At 35.7% G+C, this 26,343-nt stretch overlaps 6 protein-coding genes across 6 annotated transcripts; 2 read left to right on the top strand and 4 right to left on the bottom strand.

Annotated features, from left to right (window-relative positions):
- The first annotated feature begins 1,940 nt into the window (after positions 1-1,940).
- LOC108859522 (cytochrome P450 87A3) lies at positions 1,941-4,425 on the top strand. Its single transcript, XM_056992848.1, has 8 exons — positions 1,941-2,307; positions 2,390-2,711; positions 2,818-2,967; positions 3,041-3,292; positions 3,407-3,496; positions 3,580-3,658; positions 3,756-3,862; positions 3,972-4,425. Exons 1-8 carry the CDS (start codon positions 2,111-2,113, stop codon positions 4,125-4,127), a joined length of 1,353 nt encoding a protein of 450 aa, XP_056848828.1. The 5' UTR covers positions 1,941-2,110; the 3' UTR covers positions 4,128-4,425.
- A 251-nt stretch (positions 4,426-4,676) lies between these two features.
- On the bottom strand, positions 4,677-6,372 carry LOC108852345 (RHOMBOID-like protein 6, mitochondrial). The gene is made up of 5 exons (XM_018625842.2): positions 6,178-6,372; positions 5,767-5,994; positions 5,493-5,656; positions 5,245-5,408; positions 4,677-5,166 (listed from the first exon to the last, which is right to left on the bottom strand). Exons 2-5 carry the CDS (start codon positions 5,982-5,984, stop codon positions 4,798-4,800), a joined length of 915 nt encoding a protein of 304 aa, XP_018481344.1. The 5' UTR covers positions 5,985-5,994; positions 6,178-6,372; the 3' UTR covers positions 4,677-4,797.
- Positions 6,373-6,876: 504 nt separating this feature from the next.
- LOC108807526 (E3 ubiquitin-protein ligase At1g12760) lies at positions 6,877-8,976 on the top strand. Its single transcript, XM_018579814.2, has 5 exons — positions 6,877-7,662; positions 7,923-8,042; positions 8,124-8,256; positions 8,331-8,498; positions 8,573-8,976. Exons 1-5 carry the CDS (start codon positions 7,040-7,042, stop codon positions 8,744-8,746), a joined length of 1,218 nt encoding a protein of 405 aa, XP_018435316.2. The 5' UTR covers positions 6,877-7,039; the 3' UTR covers positions 8,747-8,976.
- A 145-nt stretch (positions 8,977-9,121) lies between these two features.
- LOC108807535 (bifunctional UDP-glucose 4-epimerase and UDP-xylose 4-epimerase 1) lies at positions 9,122-11,599 on the bottom strand. The gene is made up of 9 exons (XM_018579821.2): positions 11,197-11,599; positions 10,825-10,874; positions 10,564-10,699; positions 10,366-10,467; positions 10,042-10,269; positions 9,821-9,902; positions 9,643-9,725; positions 9,457-9,548; positions 9,122-9,357 (listed from the first exon to the last, which is right to left on the bottom strand). Exons 1-9 carry the CDS (start codon positions 11,392-11,394, stop codon positions 9,273-9,275), a joined length of 1,056 nt encoding a protein of 351 aa, XP_018435323.2. The 5' UTR covers positions 11,395-11,599; the 3' UTR covers positions 9,122-9,272.
- Positions 11,600-11,788: 189 nt separating this feature from the next.
- Positions 11,789-14,259, bottom strand: LOC108807545 (protein PARTING DANCERS). Its single transcript, XM_018579827.2, has 9 exons — positions 14,122-14,259; positions 13,478-13,605; positions 13,291-13,382; positions 13,111-13,206; positions 12,935-13,029; positions 12,808-12,848; positions 12,624-12,707; positions 12,309-12,479; positions 11,789-12,229 (listed from the first exon to the last, which is right to left on the bottom strand). Exons 1-8 carry the CDS (start codon positions 14,177-14,179, stop codon positions 12,330-12,332), a joined length of 744 nt encoding a protein of 247 aa, XP_018435329.2. The 5' UTR covers positions 14,180-14,259; the 3' UTR covers positions 11,789-12,229; positions 12,309-12,329.
- Positions 14,260-22,773: 8,514 nt separating this feature from the next.
- On the bottom strand, positions 22,774-26,343 carry LOC108814274 (uncharacterized). Its single transcript, XM_018586812.2, has 13 exons — positions 25,925-26,343; positions 25,194-25,845; positions 24,984-25,119; positions 24,788-24,908; positions 24,610-24,699; positions 24,227-24,523; positions 23,959-24,138; positions 23,792-23,878; positions 23,635-23,706; positions 23,464-23,550; positions 23,281-23,388; positions 23,095-23,163; positions 22,774-22,989 (listed from the first exon to the last, which is right to left on the bottom strand). The coding sequence occupies exons 1-13, from the start codon at positions 26,159-26,161 to the stop codon at positions 22,915-22,917; spliced, it is 2,211 nt and encodes a 736-aa protein (XP_018442314.2). The 5' UTR covers positions 26,162-26,343; the 3' UTR covers positions 22,774-22,914.

Genomic DNA, 26,343 nt, shown 5'->3' with positions numbered 1-26,343 from the left:
GTTCGGGTTCGGTTCGGATTTCAGATTCCGGATTTTATGCCCAGGCCTTGCTGTAGGTCTTACTGCGAGTTTGTCACTTCCACGCGCTATAAAGGAGGTAAAGAACGTCCAAAACTGGTTAGTTTTTCAATTCTTACTCCCACAATTGACATTATTCTACAAATTAACCCAATATCAATACCCAAAATGAAGATAAAACTGATAAAAGGTTTGCTGAGTTTGTTACTAATACAGTATTAAGTTTATACGTTAAAAATAATAGGGAATTGAGTTGTCTGTGTCTGGGTACATCACTACATCCCCTAATAATCACATCCCAGCACCCTTAATTAATGACTATTAGTAAATGCATATATATATATATAATCATATAAACAAAATTTGATAAATATAAAAATAAAACAAACACCCGCACGGCCGTGCGGGTCAAAAATCTAGTTATTATTATAATACTTTCTTAATAAATTTCACGTAAGCCCTAATGGGGGTTACTATTTTAAATTTTCTTCAGCCAATATGAAACCTGCCTAGTCATATCATTTCACACACAAATTGACAAGCATTAGCATACACACATATCAATCCACCGATCTAGCCCTAACTAAACACAATGTTAAGAAAAAAATAACTAATTGAACACAATGTTGGATTTGTGCAAACTGTTTCTTGAACACATTTCAAGTTAAACAATGACAATAATGTTAATCTTCCTGTTTCTTTCTTTCCATATTAATCGGATTCTAATATATGTATTTGGCTTTGTCTTTAGTTACACTGTGTGTTGTAGTTTCTAGGTGTAAACTTGTACGTTGTCTTTTTGACCCAGGATTACTAATGAAGGAACCACTTTTTTCACCAGTCATGTAACACTCAAATTGTCTTATCTAATGAAATGATAGAAAGATGGATTGTTCTGGACTGTATTTCACAGTAACCTAGACACTGTTGGGTGTTTCTGTGGGTAGGAAGTAGAATTGCATGGTTTGTTGCATAAAACCTGAGCTCGTGCTCAATGGCTAAAACCCACACTTTCCTGTGATGGTTTAACCTGATGCTCAAGAGCCGACTGAGATTATATGTCACTCATGTAAAGCCGACAAAAAAATAAGATAACGATATTATGATAATATGATTCAACTCTATCAGGTTAGTTATCATCTGAACACAAAATTAGCAGATGGTGGTTGATAACAAGATCTGAAAGCTGAGGTTGCATTATTTTGCTATAAGATTAATCTCGAGTTTGACAACTTGAACACATAAAAGTATATGAAACAAATAAAAACACATGACAAGCAAATCTAAAGGAGAGATTCTGAGCATGAATGAACAAACTGAATAGTACTTATTAGGTTTAGTTTATTTTTGCTACCCTGTTGTCAAAGATTGTATTAGATACAGATATTTTGATAGATATGATACAAAAGGAGAAACAATAATGAAGTCAATAATATAAACTGGAAACTCTTTTTTCCATGTTTGAAACTATGTGAGTATCAAATTTCAAGTTTCAAGTTACAACACCAAATTGTTAGTATTATTATTAGTTTTATTATCAAATCTATGGGAGAGGAAGAGCCCACAGATAATCTCCTAAAATGAAGCTGTAAACTTGTTTAATGTTCAGACTGGTGTTTTAATGCCCATACGGTGCTCTATAAGACAATAAAATAAGAGGAAAGAGGAACCTTCATTTCATGATCTCCTCATTATTTTATTACCATCTTTTAAAAGGCTGCCCTTTCACACGTATAATGGAATCATGTATGGTTTCTATAAAATATTTAAGCTTTTTTTTATAAAATATGTACACTTTTTTTCATTCTACAACTACTTTTTGTGAAGATTATTTATAATTATCTAGTCAGAGTTATGTATTGAGAGTTGGAGACTTGCCTTCGCCTATTTAAGCACTCATCATAATGGTCGAGTAATATGCGCCCGCACCTCTTTCTTCTTCTCCTTCTTCTTCTTACTCTCTTTATATCTTTCCTCTACACGTTTTCAATTTCTGTCTAAAGAAGACAGAGGGCAAAAAAATTGAGTTCCATTTGTTGTTCCACCAGGAAAAATCATATATATATATACACTCTTGAATTGTCTTACTGTGATGTGGGCATTGTTCATTTGGGTTTCTCTGCTTCTCACAAGCATCACACATTGGGTTTACAGCTGGAGGAACCCCAAATGCAGAGGGAAGCTTCCACCTGGTTCAATGGGGTTTCCTCTACTCGGAGAGACTATCCAGTTCTTTAAGCCAAACACAACTTCAGACATCCCTCTTTTTATCAAAGAAAGGGTTAAGAAGTGAGTGTCTCTCTTCTCACTCAAACCAATGTGATTAATGCTTCTTTCAAAGGTTTTAACAAAATGTTGTTAATATTTGCAGGTATGGTCCCATTTTCAAGACCAACCTAGTGGGGAGACCAGTTATTGTATCAACAGATCCTGATTTGAGCTACTTTGTGTTTCAGCAAGAGGGACGGTGTTTCCAGAGTTGGTATCCAGACACTTTTACAAACATCTTTGGGAGAAAGAATGTGGGTTCACTACATGGGTTTATGTACAAGTACCTTAAAAGCTTGGTCTTGACTCTCTTTGGCTACGATGGTCTCAAGAAGATGCTTCCTCAAGTTGAGCTGACTGCAAATAAGAGATTAGAGCTTTGGTCGAATCAGGAATCAGTAGAACTCAAAGATTCAACCGCAAGCGTGAGTTTTTTTTCAGATATAATCCCATTTTGTTTCAAAAAAAATTCCCATTACTGCTTTATATATTCCTTATTGCTAAATATGTTAGTAATCATCAACTTATCAGATGATATTTGATCTCACCGCAAAGAAGTTGATAAGCCATGATCCAGACAAGTCATCAGAGAATCTAAGGGCTAACTTCGTTGCTTTCATTCAAGGACTCATCTCCTTCCCTTTTAAAATTCCAGGCACAGCTTATCACAAATGTCTCAAGGTGAATGAATATCAAAGAGTCATTACTTCAAACACTGATATATGGTTACTAATGCTGGAAAATGATCTTGCAGGGTAGGGAAAGTGCAATGAGAATGTTGAGGAATATGCTTCAGGAGAGACGTAAGAAACCACGGAAGAACCCTAGTGACTTCTTTGATTATGTCATTGAAGAGATTCAGAAAGAAGGGACTATTCTGACAGAAGAGATTGCACTTGACTTAATGTTCGTCTTGCTATTCGCCAGCTTCGAAACAACTTCTCTCGCTTTAACTCTAGCCATCAAGTTCCTTTCAGATGACCCTGAAGTTCTAAAACGTTTAACGGTCAGTGAAGGGATACAAAAGAAAAACCATATATATCTCTCTTAGCAAGAAGTGACCAGTTTCTTCTGTTTTTTTAAATAAAATGTATGCTAAAGTGTGTTCAATCTTCATTAGGAAGAACATGAGACGATTCTGAGAAACCGGGAAGATGCAGACTCCGGACTTACATGGGAAGAATACAAGTCAATGACTTACACATTTCAGGTTGCTTAAGAGTTTCATAAAACAAATGAATGATAGTTTTTCCTACGTTAGCTGACTAAGTCTTATATTGTGTAACTAAGCAGTTCATAAACGAAACAGCAAGACTAGCTAATATAGTTCCTGCAATCTTCAGAAAGGCGTTGATAGATATTAAATTCAAAGGTATGAAAGATATCTACATTTCTTGAATGATTAAACATTTTTTTTTTCTTATGTTTTCTTATATTATCAATTAAGACATTGTCAATGATGCACACAGATTATACGATACCAGCCGGCTGGGCGGTGATGGTCTGTCCACCAGCTGTACATTTGAATCCAGAAAAGTATGAAGATCCCTTAGTCTTCAACCCCTCTAGATGGGAGGTTATGTTAAACCTTCTTATTTAAGTTAACTTCTACTCCAAGTAAAAACTGAAACTTTTTTTTTCTTATATAACAAAACTAAAATTTAAAAGTGGATGGTCATGTACAGGAATCAAATGCTAACAATGCATCAAAGCACTTCATGGCGTTTGGTGGTGGGATGAGGTTCTGTGTTGGAACCGACTTCACCAAATTGCAGATGGCGGTGTTTCTTCACAGCCTAGTAACAAAATACAAGTCCGAACTTGTTATAGTACTCTCCTAAGTCATATGATGATTGTATAGTGTTAGAAAAATAAGGCTGGTTTTGGATTTTCTTTTTTTTTTAATCAGGTGGGAGGACATTAAAGGAGGGAATATAGTTCGAACTCCAGGATTACAGTTTCCAAACGGTTACCATGTCAGACTCCATCAAAAACTATACTAGAGAATGTTACAAAGTGAAGAGAAGCTGTTATACATTTTCTCCCAAGAAAGACCACGTTCATCTTGAACGGGGAAGATGTACCTTGAATCTGTATATGTCTTTGGGTTAAGATTTAAGAATGAAAATCAGCTACAAAGGTGAATACACAATTTTGATTTTAAGCTGTCATGTGTTTGGTAAAAAACTATAATAATGTATATTGATCACAGGCATGTAAGATTTTACTTTTGAACTCCTGACATGCATCATGAGTTTTTTTTTTCAGTGATGGACGATATAAAAATCTTATAAGTACATGAATTATCCTTAAACCGTGTTCAAATACATATATAAAAAAATGGTTCACATATAAATCAAACTATCAAATAATCCACTCAACTCAAATACTTAAAAAAGAGAAACACAGTTAAACTTTAGTTACAGTTAGAAAAAACAAAAGGAGCAACACAAAAAGGACATGAACACCTTTCTTTTTTGGAAAAAAAAAACAGTAGTGATGTTTTGAAAATCAACAAGTCCACCTGGACGTCTCGATACAGTCTAGGTGATGACACCATTTGCAAAGTTTGTTCCCATTCTCTCCTTTGAGCAGCATCACAATCCCAACCGCTAAACCCCCGACGACCAAAACAGCAGCGATAAAGCACAACAAGTACTGACAAGGGTTATACTTTGATCTAGCACGAGGAGCACCGTACTGATGAGAGGCAGAGTCGTAGGACTCTTCCCACCCGTACTGAGGCCTGACCAGTAGTACAAACCCGAGGAGAAACCCGGTCAAGAACCCACCAATGTGAGCAAAGTTGTCAACCCAAGGAAGAAGGCCTATTGCCAAATCGATTGCCACAATGAACAAGATTGTGGAAAAAGCAGCCAGCTGGTAAAATTCAGAAAAAAAACATTGTCAAGACAAATGATGTTATATTCAGAGGAATAACATGACATATTGGTATACCCTGTTGGCGTAGATGGTCCAGTTGATGATAAGCTCGGATAACATAGCTCCAAGGAGTCCAAGGAGGGCACCTGAGGCACCAACAGAGATACTGTTTTGAAGGAAGAGTGCCGAGAGGATGCTCCCACCGAAGCCGGCTATCAAATAGATAAGCCCCACTCTTACTGCATTATTACGAGACATGTTGAATAACATGAGAATGACCAATGAATAGAATACAGAGAATGAGGTGTGTAAGAGAGAGTTACTGAATCCAAACTGCTGCTCAAGGCGGTAACCGATGAAGACCACATTGAACATATTAACAACAAGGTGAACGAGACCGGCATGGAGCCACATGGAAGTGACGAGCCTCCATTTCTCATTATCTTTCACGACTTTGCTCCGTTCCAAAGCTCCCATCTTCTCCAATCTGAACCGATCAGTAAATAACATGGAATCACTCACTACTAAAAGCGTCAAAGGTTCAAACAGAGCAAAAGACCTTTGCGACTTTTAAGGGAAACAGAGAAAAGACTTTACGTTGAAGAAGAAGGGCCCAAGAGAGGGTTCTCTCTGAGTGGCTGGAACGAGAACCTACGGAGAAACCTTGGCACGCAATCTCCGTTTGCGCCAGCGACCGTCTTGGGGCAGTCGTTGATGAACATTGCAACGATGAAGACGGCTATACAAGCCAAGACGATGACCGGAGTTAGCCATGCCGTCCACTGGGTGTTCCCTCTGTTCTTCCTACTCGGCATTGTCTCTCCTCTGTTCGCACAAAGAACAAAAAAACAGAGTTTTGTTAAAATCAATAGATCAAAAAGACAACAGATTGGAAAAAAAAAAAAGACAACAGATTGAGACAGGAAACGTCAAATAATCAGAGATTCAGACAGAAGTCTTTAACATTTAATTCTCTTCCTACGAATTTTGGGGAAAAAAAAACTTAACCCGTTGAATTGATATAGGTAACGGATTAACAATCTTATTTTCCCGAGTATCCTCACAACGTTACTATCTTCTAAGAGGAATAACGTCAAGAGTTTTGGTGGTGGTGGTGGTGGCTAGGCAGTCCCTTCAAGATGTATATCTTTCTGATCAAAATCTCAGACCTGAGAGGAGATAAATATGTATTGATTTGTTTCTTTCTTTAACGTATTTCTGTTATCTTCATCGTTTGTTGGGTATATAATTATGTGATAGAGAAAAGTCTCCGGGTGTAAGGTGTCATTAAGGGAATAGTATTAATTAATTTTACTAAAATAGACTCCATTATGTGCCTGCCACTATTCATTTTTCATTTCACTTATTATCAAAAACAAATGGGATACAGTTAGACTCAAAAACTGATTTGCAATTAAGTTAACCACGTCCAAGAACAAGTCCGGTTTACCACACCGGACAACTACGGTTGGAAAATGAATTTCAGACACATTAAAATGTACTAATAAAGTTAGTTAATAACCCATCCGTACGTTATCCGAAATAAATAAAAAAATCAAATAACCCGCGTACACTTGTCCGGTTGTTGACTATTGACTAATGGACCACATGAAAACAATTATTAACCGATTCGTATTCGTCAAAACAGATTTTCTGCTAATTTTGCTTTCATCATCGTCCCCTCTCTCTCTCTCTCTCTCTCTCTCTCTCTCTCTCTCTCTGTGCACGATCGATCGAAACCCTAACAATCCCAATTTCATTTCCTCAGATCAAAATTTCACCTTTTTATGGCCTAACCCTACGCCAATTTCATCGATTTAAGTTTTTTTTTGTTTGTTTGTTGGGAAGAAGCTTAAGATAATAAAAAAAAATGTCAACGGAGAATAATACCTCATCGCCGCCACCATCAGACGCCATCGATCCAGCGCCTCTGCTTTTGAGCGGCGAAGAGAACGAGGGAAGCAGCAACGGTGGAGGAGGAGAGCGCAGATCGTCGTCCGTGAGGAGACCGGGGCTGAGGGAAGCGGCGAGGCTACTAAGCCGCGCGAGCAGCGGCGGAGGACGACGCGCGGGGATGCGGGAGCCGTCTATGGTGGTGAGGGAGGCAGCGGCTGAGCAGCTGGAGGAGAGGCAGAGCGATTGGGCCTACTCGAAGCCCATCGTGGTGCTGGACATCGTGTGGAACCTGGCGTTTGTCTCGGTGGCTGGAGCGGTTCTGGTGATGGCGAGGAACGAGCATCCGATCATGCCGCTTAGGGTTTGGCTGTTGGGGTATGCGTTGCAGTGCGTGTTGCATATGGTTTGTGTGTTGGTTGAGTATCGGAGGAGGAGCAGGGTGAGGAACAACAGTAGGACGACGACGACTCCACGGTCGCGTCCTTCTTCTTCTTCTTCGTCCTCGTCGTCCTCCATGGAGGAAGATGCTTTGGTTTCGAGGAGTAATTCACATGATGAGGTCTTGTCCCTCGGCCAGATTGAGAACGAACGCAGCAGGTGCGTTTCACTTAGAAGTGGTTTCCTAGCTAAAGTGTCCATCTTTCATTTTACAATGCTAATTGAGATTAAATTGCTACTTCTTGGAGGTTATATCCATCGTTTTTTCTGTTAGGTAATAGATAGTTACAATAGGTTCATTCCTTTCTTATATATAACACACACACTGATTCAGCATGTCCATTACACATCCAAATAAGGTAGTAAGTTCCATGTTTTGGGTTGATTTGTTATCTCACTTTTTACTGTTTACAAACCAGTGTTGCAAAGCATCTGGAATCTGCCAACACGATGTTTTCGTTTATTTGGTGGATCATTGGGTTCTACTGGGTATCTGCTGGTGGCCAAGAGTTGGCACAAGAGTCCCCACGGATTTACTGGTTTCTTTCTTTCTTTCTTTCTTAATTATTCATAAGTTGTTAAGTCTTATATCAAGTGTCTGAAGGCCTTGCTTGTTTCAGGTTGTCTATCGTTTTTCTTGGTTTCGATGTGTTCTTCGTTGTCTTCTGTGTTGCCTTGGCCTGCGTTATTGGCATTGCTGTTTGCTGTTGCCTCCCATGCATCATTGCTGTCTTATACGCTGTTGCAGATCAGGTACTTCTCGTTAACCCAATTCATCTTATATCAAGTCGCTACGTTTTGCTATTGGTTTTAACGGTGTGAAACAGGAAGGGGCTTCAAAAGAAGACATTGAGCAGCTCACCAAATTCAAGTTTCGTAAAGTTGGTGATGTTAACAAACACGCTGGTGATGAAGCTCAAGGAAACACCGAGGGAGTAATGACAGAGTGTGGTACAGATTCACCCGTTGAACATACTATTCTGCAGGAGGATGCAGTAAGTATATAACACACAATTCACTCTTCTCATCTTTATACTTTTTTTTATTCTTGTGATTATGCCATTTATAGGAATGCTGCATCTGTCTCTGTGCATATGAAGACGGAAGCGAACTAAGGGAACTTCCTTGTGGCCACCATTTCCACTGCTCATGTGTGGACAAGTGGCTATACATAAACGCTACTTGCCCGCTCTGCAAATACGACATCCTCAAGAGTAGCAACTTGGATCATGAGGAAGTCTAGAGGAGACTGCTTTTACTTATTCATGACCCCCCCACACAACATTTGACAGGAAACTTGGGGTCCAAAGGAAAAAAACACTGGTGTTTTTTTCTATATATATGATGCGTTGTCTGTTATATGATATCTATACAAATTATTATACTTTTGTTTTTATTTTTTGGTTTGGAAAGGAATCAGGTCTGTACATGTATATCTATCTTACTTTCATTTGCAAGCACTCTTTTGTGTTACCTCTGTGTCGACCTCGAATTGTTAGTGTTTTTTCATGATCTTATAGACCTTTCATCATCTGGAGATTTTGATCTTTGAGTTAATAAGTTGTTTGAAGTTCAAGACTAGAACAGTCTAGGGATTAGAAGGAAAGCGGACTGAAAAGATGTGTATAAAGCTATTTATTCAATGAAGTAGGAGACTGGTTCGATACATAGAAAATAAAGCAAACACTATATGATGTGTATACACACTTTTCTTTTATATTGGGTGATTAGACATGGTAACTAAGAAAAACAGAGAGAGATGTGAGCACTCAAAGCTTCTTCTGGTAGCCCCATGGATTGTTGTTTGCCCAGTTCCACTGATCTCTGCACATCTCATCAACTCCGTATTTTGCCCTAGTAAACATTTAAACCAAATATTTTTCACTCAATAAACATTTAATCCCCCTAAAGTCTTATTAAGCCAACCGTTAATGGTGAAAGAGTTGAACTTACTTCCAGCCAAGTTCTTTCTCAGCTCTCTCCGTTGAAGCATAAACTGCAGTTGCATCTCCTGCCCTTCTTGGACAGAGCTTGATAGGTATTTTCTGCAACAAATGTGTTCAAGTTTCAGCCATGTTTAAAACAAAACTTTCCAAAAAAATATTTTACCCTTCTGGTTTCACTAGCTATGTTGTTTACCTTGCCGGAAGCTTTTTCAAAAGCTGCAACCATTTCTAACACAGACGTTCCTCGTCCAGTCCCTAGATTGTAAGCAGTACAGCCTAGTATTTACAAAAAAAAAAACGTCTATGAGAAGAATCCATCAAAACAAAACTGAACTATTTTTTTTAACAGTTTAATTTTCTGAGATAGTTACCAATCGTCGGATCAGCAAATAGCTTCCTTAGCGCAGCGATATGGCCATCTGCCAAATCCATCACATGGATGTAGTCTCTTACCTGTTTCAAACATATTTTTTTTACTTACTAAAACGATAATCTATATTGGTTTTATAGAAATATATAGCTTTCTGATCAAACATGAGAAATCATAACCAAATTTGAGTGAGAGAGATTTTGAGATCTGATTTGTATTTACCGCACTACCATCCTCGGTAGGGTAGTCATGTCCGTAGACATTGAGCTCAGGTAGACGTCCCACAGCCACTTGTTGGATATAAGGCATGAGGTTATTGGGGATTCCCTTTGGATCCTCACCAATTCTGCCACTCTCATGCGCTCCCACAGGATTGAAGTACCTCAGCAGAACAATCCTCCATTCTGGTTCCGCTGCGTGGATATCTCTAGCTATTTCTTCAAGAAACAGCTGCACAATAGAAAGCGTTGTGAACACACCGTTGCTTTATAACAAACTGAGCATTGTCATCTTTGTGAGGCTTAGTAAAAGGAATAAAAAATTTACCTTGGTACGACCATAAGGATTCATTGCTTTCAATTCAAAGTCTTCCACGCATGGAATTTTCTCAGGTTGTCCATAAACAGTTGCAGATGATGAAAACACCATCTGTATACTCCAACAAAAACACACCAATATAAAAATCGAACAAGGAAGTAAAAGATGAAATAAACACTTGTGAACTTGTAAATTCTCCTATCTAACCATTTTGCAGTTGTACTTTGCCATGGTCTCATATAGATTGATTGTTCCGACCAAGTTATTGTCAAAGTAGCGACGAGGGTTGCCAACACTTTCACCCACAGCTTTAAGACCAGCAAAATGGATCACAGCATCAAATCTGTTACATCATAAGAAAACGAAATGAAGCCAAGTGCCATAGCATCCAGAAAAAAAGTTATCAACTATACAATTCACCTATAAACAATTGCAGACTTTGAAGGTAAGAATTTAACAATAACATACCTCTGCTTGGAAAAGAGTTTCTCAATATCCCCTTTGTTTCTTAGATCACCCTGTAATCAATCAACACCAAAATTTTAACCAACCTCCTCCACAACAAACAATGATATAGAAGCAAACAACTACAAGTACACAGGTCATAGAGAAAGGCTACACTTCGTCCATTTGTTCTTGTGAACAAAACAGAGAAAGATGAAATAAATTCAGATAGATTGCTTGAATTACAGTAAAGAGAATTGAATTCTCCGTTTCAAACTCAAAATGGGCTCTAAACAAAGCCAACACACACCGAGCCTCGTCAAACCAACTAAGCAAGCAAGCAAGCACAACTACAGTTTCACTATACCAAATCAAAGTAAGAGAAGTAGCAGTTACCAGATTAAACTCGAGCTTCTTGGAGAGATCAGGACCAACGAGCTCCCTAACCCTATCGACGGCTTCGATAACAGAGTTATCAAGATTATCGATGATCGAAACCTTGAAACCCTCTTTCAGAAGCTGAACAACAGTATGTGTCCCAATAAATCCAGCACCACCCGTAACAAGAATGTTCTGCTCCACAGAAGAACCCATTTCCACGAACTCGAGAAGTTATCAGAGCAAGATCGGAACTTTAAACTATCCCTTTTGGATAAAAGCAAAGCAGAAGAGAGAGAAAAGATCACAACGAACAGAGCAAATGAAGGAGAGAGATAGAGAGAGATAAGACACAAGAAAGTTGGGTCCTTATTTAATGAAGTTTGTAGCGTTCTTTGACAAGTTGATAAGAACGCACGCAAAGCTAAGTAAATAGGAAAGGAGTGGGCTCAAAGATGTTTTTGGTGGTTTCTATACAAAAGCGGCAGTGATGATAATGACAACGATTGATGATCCACGTCATGATGCCTTCGATTCCTCAATTTTCAGATACGATGTATCATATCGATCGTGTTGTCTTTTTTGTTGCAGTTTGTATTTTTGGTCTATTTTTGTAAATGTGAAACCTAGTGATGACCAAATCGACGGGACAATTATAAAACAGAGAGTAGTTTTTTTTTCTTTTTGTGTGCACCAAAACAGAGAGTGGTTTAGGATTGATTTTCTACGCGTTATTTGATTTCTTTCTCCGGTAAATCTCTGAAGTTTTTAAGTAATCTTGCTGTCATTCACTAAGCATTATTTTCTGTTACTGACATGGCATGACGCTACAAGTTGGATAATGACGTTGACAGATCAACATGTTTTGTACTGGTTGTCTAACCGACATTATCTTAATAGATCTATGCTAACTTTACGATAAAATTTGACGACCCGAGTGAAGAAGTGAATCATTTAACATACCCGGTAGTGGCTCCTGTAGATGTATGTATAGTAATTACAGAAGAGAACTACAAACAATCCTTGTAAGCATCTCAGCCTTGTCCAGAAACTGTTACGGCCAAGAACAATATGGTCAAGTTCCAAGACGTTATGAAGTTTAATTTTCAGCCAAGACTTTGTGATCTTACATTTGTTATTTTTCGCAGTCATCAGTTGAATTTGGGACTGAGGTAGAACTCGGGATCCTGGAAAAACCTGCTGAGACTATCAGCCTTGTCGGAAGAGAGATCTGTGTTTGCTAATATGTCTTCTTTGGATGTTTTAGCGGCAGCTTCGATTGAACCGATAGCTTGGTATAGCTGTAACCAAAAAGTGACATACGTAAGCAGGACTCATCGTGAAGCGGTTGAAAACACACGCACAATTCACAAGGTAAGAGTTTGAAGTAAGAATGAAAAAATGCAAGTTTTATTGTTTGAACAGTTCATAAGTAAAAACATCACCGAGTTTGCATCATGTTTGTTAATGTTGGGTATGGATGTGAGAACTCTGACGAACATGTCTGTATCCTGGACAGTTCGCTTTTTCTTCACATGACAGGGAAACAAAGAGAGAGGAAGCTTTAGAGGTCGCCAAAGCAAATATTGAAAAAAGATTCTTTATAACAAGGGGTCTTTGTAGACCTACCTCAACCTTGAGCTTAGACACCCCCTTCTGTTGCTTGCACACTGCAGCAGCTCAAGTTTCACTCAGTTGATCAGAAAAGCGGTGAGAGTATATATCTAACTAACACTAAACGATGAGTTATACTTACCCCCGCGAGAGAGAGCAATCTTAACAATCTTCTCGAATCCCATCTCAGGATCAGTGACTAGTACAAATGCAGGTTTCCCAAACTCCATCTCATATCTAATTGAGTAGAATCATCCAGCTTTCATATTCGGCAAGACAGACATAAGGCAAAAGTAATAAGATGTGTAGATTACTCACTGGAAGTAAGATCGCATGAAGGAATCATTCTGTTCTTGGGATGAAAGTGTGGCAACAACGTAAAGACACGCAAATTGCGTTTTCAGCCTCTTGACTCTACAGCAAAGGTTAAGAAGACAAAGAAAATAAGAAAAAAGACAGACTAATAGGAGACCAGAGGTGAAAGTAATCAGTGACGACCTGTTGAAGATGGAGCCAACATTTGAACAATCATTCCACTTGGTCACAAAAACAAAAGCAATAGACACGCCTCCACAATTGAAGATCAGATCCTACCCCAAACAAACAAAAAAACAAGTGATTCTTTAGCTACCTTAGATTAAAAAAAAAAGAAAGAAATCTAAGCAGAGGGAAGGGGTGCACATACAGGGGAGATGGAGACAAAGTTGAGCCTGAAAGAGTTTGAGCTGAGAAAGGCGGTTACGAAACTGATGAGGGAAGAGTCCTGCTCACCTTTCCATGCATTGCTCATTATACAAACACCAGCCGCATTCCCTGACATACATCAACCTTCCACATTATGCCAATTCTGGTGTATAATCTATGGTCTATATACTCTACAAAATGACACCATTCTGGTTTATAAATCAATAGTGTAGACTCTACAATTCACGTGTCTCTGAGCTATAGAATTGAGTAACATCAACGTCTACGTTACTAATTTCATGTAAAACTTGGCTTTAGCTTACAAAAGGTAATGCCAACTCTGGTGTATATTCTACAAATTACATCAAAATATGAATAGAAACATAAGAAAGGCATCTCATCCATCGGAGCTACGAAATCACAATCTAACTGCCGGAGGAACATGAAATTTGAGTAAATCCCTAAATTCAATTCGATCGCAGTAACCTAAACACGTATCGGCTAATGATAGAAGTAAACGATTAGAGTTTCTCAGATCCGAGACGAGTCGTCAGTGTGAATAGAAGGCGGCGAGGTATTGGTGTCTCTCGTAAGCACTAGCAAACCCCTAGACTCTGGTGACGGAGTGAAGGCGGAGATGAGTACCTAAATTCGCGAGAGGTGGAGCTGTCGAGAGACTGTAGCTTGATCCCGAAGTCGCCATCGGCGAATCTCAGAGACTTTTGAAGACGCCGACGGAAGCAAATTTGGCGGACGATTAAAAGAAAAGGATATAAATTTTGAATATGGCGCCGCTTTTATTTAGTTTTGTGATATAATGATATTTACTCATTAATTATATTTTTATTTAGTTTGGTGACAGTGTGTTCATGTTAATAAAAAAAAAACTGACTGTTTTTTTTTTTTGAATGATAAATTTAACTCAAAAGAAAAGACATCCTTGTTACATCAAGTATATCATTTCTAATCAGAATAAAAAACAGCTACTTCTTTAACTTTTAAACTCCATTTATATAGTTTTGTCTTATGGCAAACCAAAATGCCATTCCTCCATCATAGTCACTTTATTCCCTTCCTTCTTATCACAGTGAATCTGTTTCTAATATTTTTTTTTCCAGCATCTTGATTAGAAGTGCTGCCAGTGAACAAGCTTCTCCATGTCTCCTTCCATTTCTCTCCCTCCATCGCAGATTGAAACACGTATCGAATGACAAATAGCTTAAGCTTACTCTGATTTGTATCAGAAGCAAGCCTTATCAGATCATCTCACTCTGTTGTATACGGATCATATAAGACTCCTCTCATCAGAACCTCCCAAATATGCGCTGAGAAAGGACATTCAAAGAAAAGATGTCTTCTTGTCTCCATATGATCTTTACAAAACACACAAGATGGATCAATATTTCCATTCCAACTTAGCATGCGATCCCCTGTTGATAATCTTTCCTTTATAGCAATCCAAAGTATGAAAGAGTATTTTGGTGTGGCATATTTAAACCAAACTATTCTCTCCCAGTGACAGTCTTGGTGTCTTTCCCTTAAAGTTTGCCAAGTTTCAATAGAAGAGAGAGTTTTTTTTTTAATTTTCCTCCTCCATTCCTCCAGAGAGATAAGTCTTCTTCCTCTACTATGCTTCTCTTATACCTTTCTATATCCATTTATATTCTGTTGAGGATGGGGATTCTATGATGTCTTTTCCCGTGACTTTCACACGCGATCACTGTTGCATTGATTAGAATATCCAAAGCAATATATCCTCTACCCTCCAGAATATCTGTCAGACGGCCCAACGAACTCCATGATTCATGCCAGAAAGAAGTCTTTCTCCCATCCCTCACTTCCACTCTAGAAAACTGACTCTTTTATTTGGAATGTTTCTTTTGCTTCCTAGGAAACCATATTTTATTTTCTTTTGAATGTTGCAAATTAAAATTATAGTTACGTTACAACTTATTAATTTGATGTGTGTCCAGATATAACTTTTTGAATCTCGACTTTAAACATATTTATATTTTGCCTAATAAAATGCCAGCAAATGAACCAATACTCACATCTATCATATATCATAGTCAGAACTATTTTATAAACGGAGGTACGTAATTCGGTGATTAGTACTATATTTTATAAATTCTTGACCATGACTTGACAATACATCTAATTTGTTCTCATATAATAAATAACTAGGTGGCCGATGTGCGGGTATAAAATATAGTATAATATCGATTGAGTTTAAATGTGGGAGAAAGTGGAACAAGTGAGAGTTTTAATGCTGAGACATGATTTGTGCAAATCTCCAGGATTCGGTAGGGGTGGACAATTCGTTACTTTTTCGGTTCGGTTGGTTTGTTTAGTTCGATTTTAATATTTTTTTCAACTTCAGTAAACCATATTTAGTCTGGTTCGGTGTGGTTTATGTCCAGTTCAGTTTATATTCGGTTCGATTTGTTTGTGGATTGGTTTAATTAGGCTCTTTGTAGCTTAATTTTTTAAAAGAAAAATTATGTTTTAAAACATAAATTATGTACACATAAACTATGTTAACTAAATTCAATATAAAACTGAAACAAAAACTAAAAAAGTCACAAAATGTATAAAAGAATAAAACAAATAAAAGTTAACTAAAGTAAAAAAAATCAACATCATTAGTATGTTTTTAATAAAAATTAACTATTAAAAAAATGTAACAAAAATATACATAAGACAGTAACGTATTAAAAGAAAATGTGATAAAAATCTCATAGGTAGAAACCTGCAAAGAAAATGTGATAAAAATTTTAAATATAATCCATAAGTAATATAAAATAAGAAGAACAATTCTGTTTTAAAAAAAAATCCCATAGAAACCTGTCGTCAAATTTTGTTAGCAATTGTACAATATAAAATAATTTAATAGATTTTTAAATTTTATTGAGACTTACCTTACTATTAAATTTGCATATCGCTATTGAAACAGACTAAAAATAGTTTGTAGTCAACAACAACTGGTATTTCGTCTGTGTTATTTATCTGTTAATAGAAAAAACAAACAAATGTAAGAATTTATAAATTTAAATTTTTTATCGAATAAAAATAGACTAATAAGTTAGTATTGACATCCCTTTTTTATATATACTCTACCTTCCTTTTTTCTTGTGTTATTATGGAGGATATTTTCATAATAAATGATGTTTATAAATATATTTTCATAATAAATAATGAAACAATTCAAATAAAGATACTAAAGTTATATTGTCATTAAATGTTTTACAATAAATATGATATAAACTTGTGTAATTAAATCATATTCAAAATAAGGTAAGTTTTTAAAAACGAATTAATAAATTAGAAACACTAAGGTAAATTGCATTAAAACAATGTAATAAATATGATTACTTGCACAAGTAATCTGTGTTCAAAATAAGATGGGTTATTAATAAACTAAAAACATTAAGGTAAATTACCTTTAAACTATCATTGATTTATTAATCAACTTGTGCAAGCAATCATAAATAAAGGAAGTTATTTTACGTGAATTAAGTAATTAGAAACATCAAGGTAAATTACATTTTTAAGATCCATATATATATAACCGATTTAATTCTAACATTAGTATTAGAAAGATATATTAGTGTGTAGCTTTTTCAATTATTGGGTTTAATTTAAATTTTAATAACTATATTACATTACTTAGCAGTAACCCTAACAAAATTACCTTGTTGTTTGATTAAAAAAAATTACTTTGTTCGATGGTGTTGAGATCGTTGTTAATTTGGTTTGAAACTTGATAACTATGTCTTTTGAGATCGTTGTTTGATAATTCAGCTTACATTTAATTTTTGTCCAGAAACTGCAAGAAATCTTATAGTTATTTGCTTTAAAACAGATGCATGCAAAACACAAAATTTATTTTTTAAAACTTATGGTACATCTTATATGAAACTAACGATTGTAAAGATTTTTATTTATACCTCTTATTTACAGGGAAGTGGTTCACTTTATCAGCGGTGAAACAGTTTTATTTTAACAACACAACTAGATTTTGACCCGCCCTTTAAAGGGCGGGTATATTTTTATTTTTATTTAATTCTCATATTTATGTTTTCTTTATGATTATATTTGTATTTTCTTTATAATCATATTTGTGTATAAATTTCAACTAAAATATATTTTATTAAATAATAACAATTTAAAAAGTGATCCGGTATATTGCCCGTCGAATCCGCCAACCCACGGGTTTCAATTTTGTTTTGGTCAAAAATACGAACCACAAACAAATAATTTATATCGGCATCCGCCCTATTTAATTTTGCGGATATCCACGGGCTATAAATTTTTTAAATAATTAATTAATTTAATTATTATAAAAATATAAAAATGTAAAACTATATTTATAATAAAAAATATACATTTAAAATTTTAAAATTGTTTTTTTTAAATTACCATGTTTTTAAAAAGTGTTTACTTTTATTTTTATTTTTATTTTTTAAATACTTTTTCGGGTCGGTGGGTACCCGTAATCCAATATCTACCAATCCGTGCCCACTCCGAATAAAATATTCATAACCCGCATCCGCAAATCTATTTTGTCAAATAGTTGAACCAAATTTATGATTCACCCTTAAAATGACAACTATATTTTTTGTTTTATATTTTTTAAGAAATATAATTTTTATAAAATCTAGGTTGTAACCAATTATATCTCTGAATATATAATTTTTTCTCACATCTCTGAACCTATAAATATACCTGTAAAAATGTACTTATTTCACTAATTATTAAATATTTAGATGTTCGGAATGGAACTGAAATTTGATAGTTGGGTGAAAAATTCTTATGTTTATAGTGCTACTTATTATATTGTAGCACGAATAATGAATAATGACCTTTTATCAAAAAAAAAATGAATAATGAATAATATGATTATATAGCAGTATGTTACAAAGATGCGTAAAATTGCAAAAACAATCGACTATCTTGGAATAAAAGAACTGGTTATAAATTAGTTTGTATTTAAAATAGTTGACAGTTTTAGTAGGAACAAAAGAGCTGGTTACAAATCAGTATGTATTAAACGTGTAGATAGTAACTGTTATTATAATTAGATTTATATTTTATATTTTAGATACAGTTTTATTCTATTTTATGCAGTTATATTTTAGATTCAGTTACATTTTAAATTGGATCCAACTATAGATTTTGATCCGTTCTTCAAAACGGCGGATATATTTTATGTTCAAAACCTTAAACCCTATAATTCTTGTGTGTAGAGTGCAAATACTCTTTACATTTTCTAAAAAATTAAACTTGTATATTTGTGTTTTTAATTATTTTTAAAATCATATTTAAAATACGTGTATTTTTTGTTTTATATTTTTTTTTTAAAAACTCATTTTTATATTTATTTTATTTATTTTTAATCATATTTGTATTGTATATTTTTCTTAAATAATTAATAAATTATTTTAATAATTATATTAAAATAGCTATTTAAAAAAAGAAACCACTAACATTAATAAAACCACTAACGTTAATAAGAGATAAGATTAATAGATTACAAAGAAGTTGGAAGTATTTTTTTTTTTTTTTTTTTTTTTTTTTTTTTGACAGCAACAAACAGACTCATATAGACTCTGTTATCCAAACTGGTAGCTCTGCATCCATATGAACGACAAAAGACGGTTGCTTCCTTACACTGCGTGCTAGACTGTCCGCCTTGTTATTTTCTGTTCGTGGTATATGAACGAGCTCTGAACTGTTGAAAAGAAGTTGGCCAATATTGTAACGTGGAGTTTTATTTGTGTTGGTGAAACTACTTTATCTACCACAAAGATAGGAACAATATGGAGTATAAGCAGTTAGATTTAGCAGTTGTAAATAAGCTAATACTTTTAGATGTCGTTATATATACATACACATAAGCAGTTAAGTTATATATAGCAATCATAATTTTTTTTAAATGGACACAACTAATATCAATGGGGCATACTTCAACTTTAATAGTATTGATAAACACCAATACAGTCCACAGGATGATCTTAAAAAACCCAACAAAAATCAATATTTCAAAGTCTTACAAACTGTTGTATTCTGAAATCAGTTTTAGTATTTTTGCAGACTTATAGAAAACAAGCATTGTACAACATTTAAACAACCAAAATCAGTTCATGCCATCTCCCATCTTATAATATAGGTTAAATGATAAAAAGTGTAAGATTGTAAAATTTGAAGCTAATTATCCGCGCGGCAGACGACCTAGGTTTTTTGAATTAAAGCCGAATTTGTGGTACATATGCATGTTGGGAGCATGAATCTTATCCTCCTGCATTATCAAATATTCAAAATAATGCGAGATGCCAAATATTCACATATAGAAGCATGAATCTTATCCCCCTGCCATAAGAATGATCTTAGTTAAGAGTTTACCTATCACCATAGGTTTTATATGATAAACTAAGAAATCTAAATTTTAATACGGCTTACCATGTGATCGCACAAGACTAACTCGATTGTATGTCCACCAGCTGCGATATCCGACTTCCACATACGAATTATCTGAACATAAATCCAACAGATTTCATTGTTAGGCTGGAGCTCTGAAACATTGGAGAAGGTAGCCATCGATGTGTGCTCAATCAATTGGGTTGCTTTTGCTTTTGAGAAAATTAGGTTACACAGCAAACAATTATATAGTACGTCAACCAATATACTCTTTAGAAAACAGATATTATCTTCCCATATTTAGCTTGATATGTTTGCAGTATGCATTCATATTATGGTGTATTAGCCTTATTTGAGTGGTGCATTCAAGTTTCATTGATTCGTTTGAGCAACCTTTCCAAATTTCTAATATGAATGCCTTGCTCATAAAGTATGTAATTATTAAGACCGTATTAATTATAACCGATGAAAAATAGTAATGTTTGTGTCGATCAAATATACTATATTACTGCAGTAATTTATTATATGGATTCAAATTTGGTAATGTTTGGTCGATGGAAAAAAATAAATGAAAAAGAAATTATCAAAAATTCAACAAATAAGATTAAGAGAATTAATCCTAGAAGCTCTCTATGAGTGACACCTAAGTAAAAATCACTAAAGTGACTTCTCTTTTAATGTATAGGGGGATATATCTAACTAATTAAGAAGGAACTCAAAATCGAGAAAAAAATATAGTTGATGTAGGGTTGGGCAAATAATCCGAACCCGAAAAACCAAACCAAACCCGATCCGAAAAAGTAGCACCGAACCCGAACCAAAATTGATTAAATATCCGAACGGGTTCAAAATTTCGGTATTTAAAGAACCGAAACCAAACCCGATCCGAACCGAAGTATTTTGGGTACCCGAATGTATCCGAAATAAATTTATATACTTAAATATATACATTATTTTTATATAGGGATACCTTTAAGTTTTCCAAAATACTCGAAAAATATATGCAAATAGTAAAAAAGAAATGTTTAAAATAGCTAAAGTATACTGAAAATACCAAAAATAGTTAAATATCTATTGATTATTTATCCAAATATTCAAAGAAAACTAATTTATATGTTAAATTAAGGTATTTTGACATATATGTTATGAAAATTTATATGTAATATATTATCTTTCTTATAGATTTTGAAAATTTAAAGTATATAATGAATTTTGAAAATTTAAAAACATTTTAAATGGGTTATCCGAACCCGAACCGAACCCGCAAAGATCCGAACCGAACCCGAACCGAAATTTAGAAATATCCGAATGGAGCTGAAATCTTTGACCCCGAAAACCCGAAACCCGAATAGACTGAACCGAAACCCGAATGGGTACCCGAACGCCCTAAGTTGATGTAAACAAAGAAAAAATGCGGATCGAAACTAGACGCATCTTGCAGGGAAATCCGCCAATGATTTGATTTGGACACATGCATCATATTAATATATTTTACTCTCTGTCAACTAACATGATAGAGATTGAATCAAATGCCCAAAAAACTCATAATAATCAAACTATTTTACAGTCCCTATAATGAAATACAAAATTCACTAGACGTATATAAAAGTACAAAAGATTTCAGAAACTGAGACTAAACTATAAGTATAATGAGATAATTATGATAAATTATTAATCGTATGAAAACATAAACGATTTTATCTATTGTGAAGCGGGTTTGGTCCGGCAGGAGCTTCTCTACCGGAAACTCCATAAATAGGGTCGTATTTATCGCCGGAGTGCACCACCGATAACAGTCTCTCTTCGGCAAATCTTCTCCGCCAGAACTCCGCCGCTGAGTGCAACGGAGTCTTCGTCTTACCAATATGGCGGCCGTATGAGAGATGGAGTCCGCCTAAAAATAGGATCAAGATGATTAAAGATGATATAATCTGGGATCCTATACTCTGCCTCCAAGATTTCATTCTCTCTTTTTTTAACTCTCTTTCTCTCTTGGCTTTTGGTCTCTTTGATTAAGATCCGACTACTTAGGCAGAGATTTATATTAAAATAGTACAAAGACGATGCATGTTCATGATGGACTCGTGGAGTGTGGTATAATAAAATACTCGAGGCAAACTTTGAAAAGTCGAAACCAGCCTTTACGTGTTAGAAATATATATTTAAGTATACTTATGTAGATTATAAATTTTAGCAAGTATAATGATATAAACGGTACATTTTTTTATAATTTCTGAATAACTAATAACATAAGAAATTCAGCTGGTATAATGATATAAACTGAACATATATTTTATATTTTTAGTAATTATATATTTTCCGAATAACTAATAACCTACGAAATTTAATTATGTGATTCTGTTGTATTGGCCTGATAGAATTAGAATTAGAATTAATATGAGAGGATGTATTTGTCGTTTTCACACACAGCCTAAACTGAATAGCAGGGTACTTATGTAAATATATCCTAATGACATCGATGGAGTGCTCGCGTGGAACACCCGTTGGCACAGTCGACGCTCTTTGATAATGACGTTGACTTTTTATATTATTTGTTAATTTAACTTTTAGCCAGCAAATAATTTATAAAACCCGCAACAGTACTAATATAAGAAGAATAACCTACCTCCATATAATATTCATAGCAAAGTTTATAATACATCTTTACTTGGCATCTTCTTCACCAGATTTTTTTTTGTTGACATATCAAACTAACATCTACACTACATGATATAGTTTTTAAAATAGCCTCACACGTTTCCTTATCACATTTTCAACGACTATAGCAGTCGATAAATTTCAATGTTCTCTGCTTTTACGTTTCTCTGTTTCCGCAAGAACAACAATCTATATTTTTTTCTCAGGTTCTACATTTTCACATGACAAATACTCAGAAAATTAATTGTGCACCAGAAATCATATACTGTTCTTGTACATTTACTACACAAGTCTTTGGGTGATACCACTTTGAAGAATGAAACAAAACAGCGCAATCATTCATTCTCTCCTCAAAATATTATCTCATTCTACTCTGTTTGTGCAAGACATGATTGTAGTTTTCATCTCTTCTTTGCTCAATGATGCTTCCACAATTAGCTGCAATGAATAAACGGTCCCAAAAAAAACTAAATTATCCAAGATTCATAATATAATCAGGACAAACTAATATTTAGTAGATCTTCTTTCTCTTTCTTTCTTTACCTCTTGCACTCTGTTTCCAGCTCGGGCAAGTAGTTTGTATTGGTTCTCAAACATTGGCGCCATGTAAACCTACACAGACACATTGTTCAGAGAAATAAATATTAAAATAACTATTATTTTAACGTTTTTGTGTTTTTATCTATCAAAAGTTTATTTATGTGTTTAAAATGGGATAAAACTGTATACCTGAAACGTTGGAGCAAGACCAGGGCTCAAGAAGAAACGACCTTTTGAAACAGATTGGATTCCTTCAACCATCTCCATCTCTTTGATTAGAGATTCCACATCAGGCCACTGCAGAATAAACTTCCTCAGAAACCCATAAAAATAATGGACTGGTCACATTACTCACAAAAGATCTATTAATACCTCAGCGTCAAGCTCTGCAGCTTGTAACTTTCCCAACTGATCATTGTCACCAACTACAGATTCCAAGGCTTCTGTTAGAGGATCAGGCTGCATAAGGATATCAAATAAGGGTCAGAAGTTACATCAAATGAGATACATATTTCTCCAATGGTACAGATCTTTCTCTCTCACCGTGATTTCTTTTAGTGACAAGAAGATACGTTCAAGAGCAAAATCTAGCTGGTGCACTTTCGCCTCCACCATCTTATAACACCAACAACAACAAAAAAAACATTTGTCATACAGTTTCATTTCTTGACAGAGTTAACGCTATATTTCATGACTTTACCTGACCGATTTTGAAATATGAAGCAGGGTCTAAAGTTGCATCCCATGAAACTTCTGATTGGTGAATCAATGCAGGAACACCTTCTAGCTGTTTCCAACGAAACATTTAAAAGTTTTAACAGCAAAGAAAGGTAACTACAAGAACATGATAAAAGTCCGGTACAGTACCTCGCAGAAAATACCAAAATAGGTAATTTTCCTGATGCAGCATTTCACAACATCCCCAACACGAAGCTTAGCCATCAGATTTCGTTTTTTCTCAACTTCCTCCTCATTTTCTCGTGGCCTCATCGAAAATATAAGCTTCCTTGAGTTTCTATTAGCCATAACCACATTCACTTTGATTTTCTGCATTGATCTAAAATGTTTAGAAAGCAAGAAAAAAAAAACATTTCCATTAAAATAATAAACGTTTCAGATACGTGTTGGATCAAACCTGGCCAACAAAAGACGACAGGAACTTCTGCTTCTCTCTGTCATACACCATAAGAAGATCTTCAAGCTTCATATCAGAAGAAACTTCTCCATTAACAACTTCAGAAGCCACTAAGCTTGAAGAATCTGGAGATGGAGCTTTGCTCGTGATATCTTGACCTCCAATCACTCCAAGGTTTTGTCGATACAATGATGGATCTACACCTTTTCTTCTCAACCATGATTCAAACGCCAGGAATTTCCATTTTGCTGCTAGGTTCCGGTAAGGTAAAAATCCGATCAAAGATCCATAGGAAACCTGCAAAGAAGAGAAACGAGTTAATATTATTAACCAAAAAGGAGATGAAACTTTTAAACCAGAAATGAGGGACAGATCTTACTTACAGCAAATCCTCTGGCGCTCGAGCTTATTAGCTCAACATCCGCTCGTAGCTCTGTCTTAACTAGAGACTCTGCCTTGTTCCAATCACTTTCCTATCAAATTAACACAAGACGAGTTTATGATTGGCCTCTTTGTCTTATGAAGGAACGTATAGTGTAAAAAAGAGTGTTAGTTCTAAACCTCCAAGGAAGATCTAGAAGGAGGGCCCTTGAGCTCAATAGAGACCTGGCGGCTTTCTTGGTTCACGGTTAATGGTTGTCCTCTGTCTGAAACTGATGGCTCTGCGGAAGATGGGTCTAACCTAAAACAATTTAAACCAGCCAAGTCAAAATGTGAAAGAAAGAAAGAACTAATCAAGACAGTAAACGGAAAGAACCTTTGTGGCTTCCCTTGTAAAGAAGCTTCAACGGTTGTTTGAGAAACTGGACTTGAGGGAGCTATGTCGACTGGATCACTGCTAATGGTTTCCTCCTCAGAGGATCCTGATGATATATCGCTCTTAAGCTGCAATTCTTAATTAAGACAACAAGCATATGAATCAGCTCCATGCTAAGAGTATTTGTGAAAAAATGACTCTATCAATTACCAGTTGGAACAGACGCATTTTCAATCTCTGGCAACTCCACAGCTTCCTCGTCTACTACGTTCTCAGTCTCAGGCCTCGCTTCTGGCTTCTCTAAAAGAGTATACTCCGAGTATACTACTCCTTCCTCCGTAGTTAATCCATCATCACTTAGAACCTTATTATCTTCCTCCGCATTCACACTCACTGGTTCAGGTTTTCGCAACAGCGTCATGTCACTAAACCTCTCATTCTCCCTCTCATTCCTCATCTTCAATGTCAGGTTCCGCTTCAACCGCAGCTTAGACTCATCCTCCTCGTCGTTATTCACGTAATACGAGCTCGGCTTTCTCAGTATGACATTAGGCAACGTCCTTTTCGGAGGAGTAGCAGCAGCAACTGGAGAAGCATTCTCCAATGGCTTCTTCAGAGAAAGGTTTGGTCTTTTCACCACAGGCTTATCCGAAGTTTCGAACTTGACTCCGTCTTTAGGAACTGGCTTCACCAAGTTCAATCCATCCAGTGAAGGTGAAGTCGGTTTCTTCTTATTCTTATCTTCTTCCTTAGACCAATCCAAAGGAATGGTTTCAATGTCAGGAAGCTTACCCTTGTTCTTGTAAAAAGACTTCTCAACTTCAACGAACGACGCTTCCGGATTCACTTTCCTAGCCACTATCTGTTCATCATTTCACCGTTAAACAAACATTTCACGGATTAAAGTTTCGAACTTTTTTATAGAGAGAAACAATCTCAACCTTGGCTAAAGTCAGTTTGGGGTCTTCTCCGAGTAAGCGGCCGAACTTGAGCTCCATTTGATCCCATTCGTTCAGCTTCGGCTCTTCCCTCTTCGACGCACAAACCACAAACTTCTTCTGCTTAGCTGCCGCGTTTTCCCCTTTCCTTCTCAATCCAACACTGTAACGGAACGACGGGAAGCTTCCGGCGATAGAGACGGCGGCTGATGCGGAAGAGGATAAGGCGAGGACGTCCATTTTTCCCGATTAAAGCCCAAAACTTTATCACTAATTTCTCCGGCCCAGTATCATCAGGGTCCGAATCAAAATCTCGAATTTCGTTTTTTTTTTTTTTTTAACTCGAGTGCTAACAGTGGCTCGCGCTCTGGCTATGGTGGAGCGGAGAGAGGGAGGAACTTTATCGGTTTAGCTTTGCATAT

This window comes from Raphanus sativus, chromosome 1 (genome assembly GCF_000801105.2).
Source record: "Raphanus sativus cultivar WK10039 chromosome 1, ASM80110v3, whole genome shotgun sequence".
NCBI classification, from domain to species: Eukaryota; Viridiplantae; Streptophyta; class Magnoliopsida; order Brassicales; family Brassicaceae; genus Raphanus; species Raphanus sativus.
The sequence above is the reverse complement of the archived record's forward strand: the minus strand, read 5'-3'. Positions and strand labels throughout refer to the sequence as shown.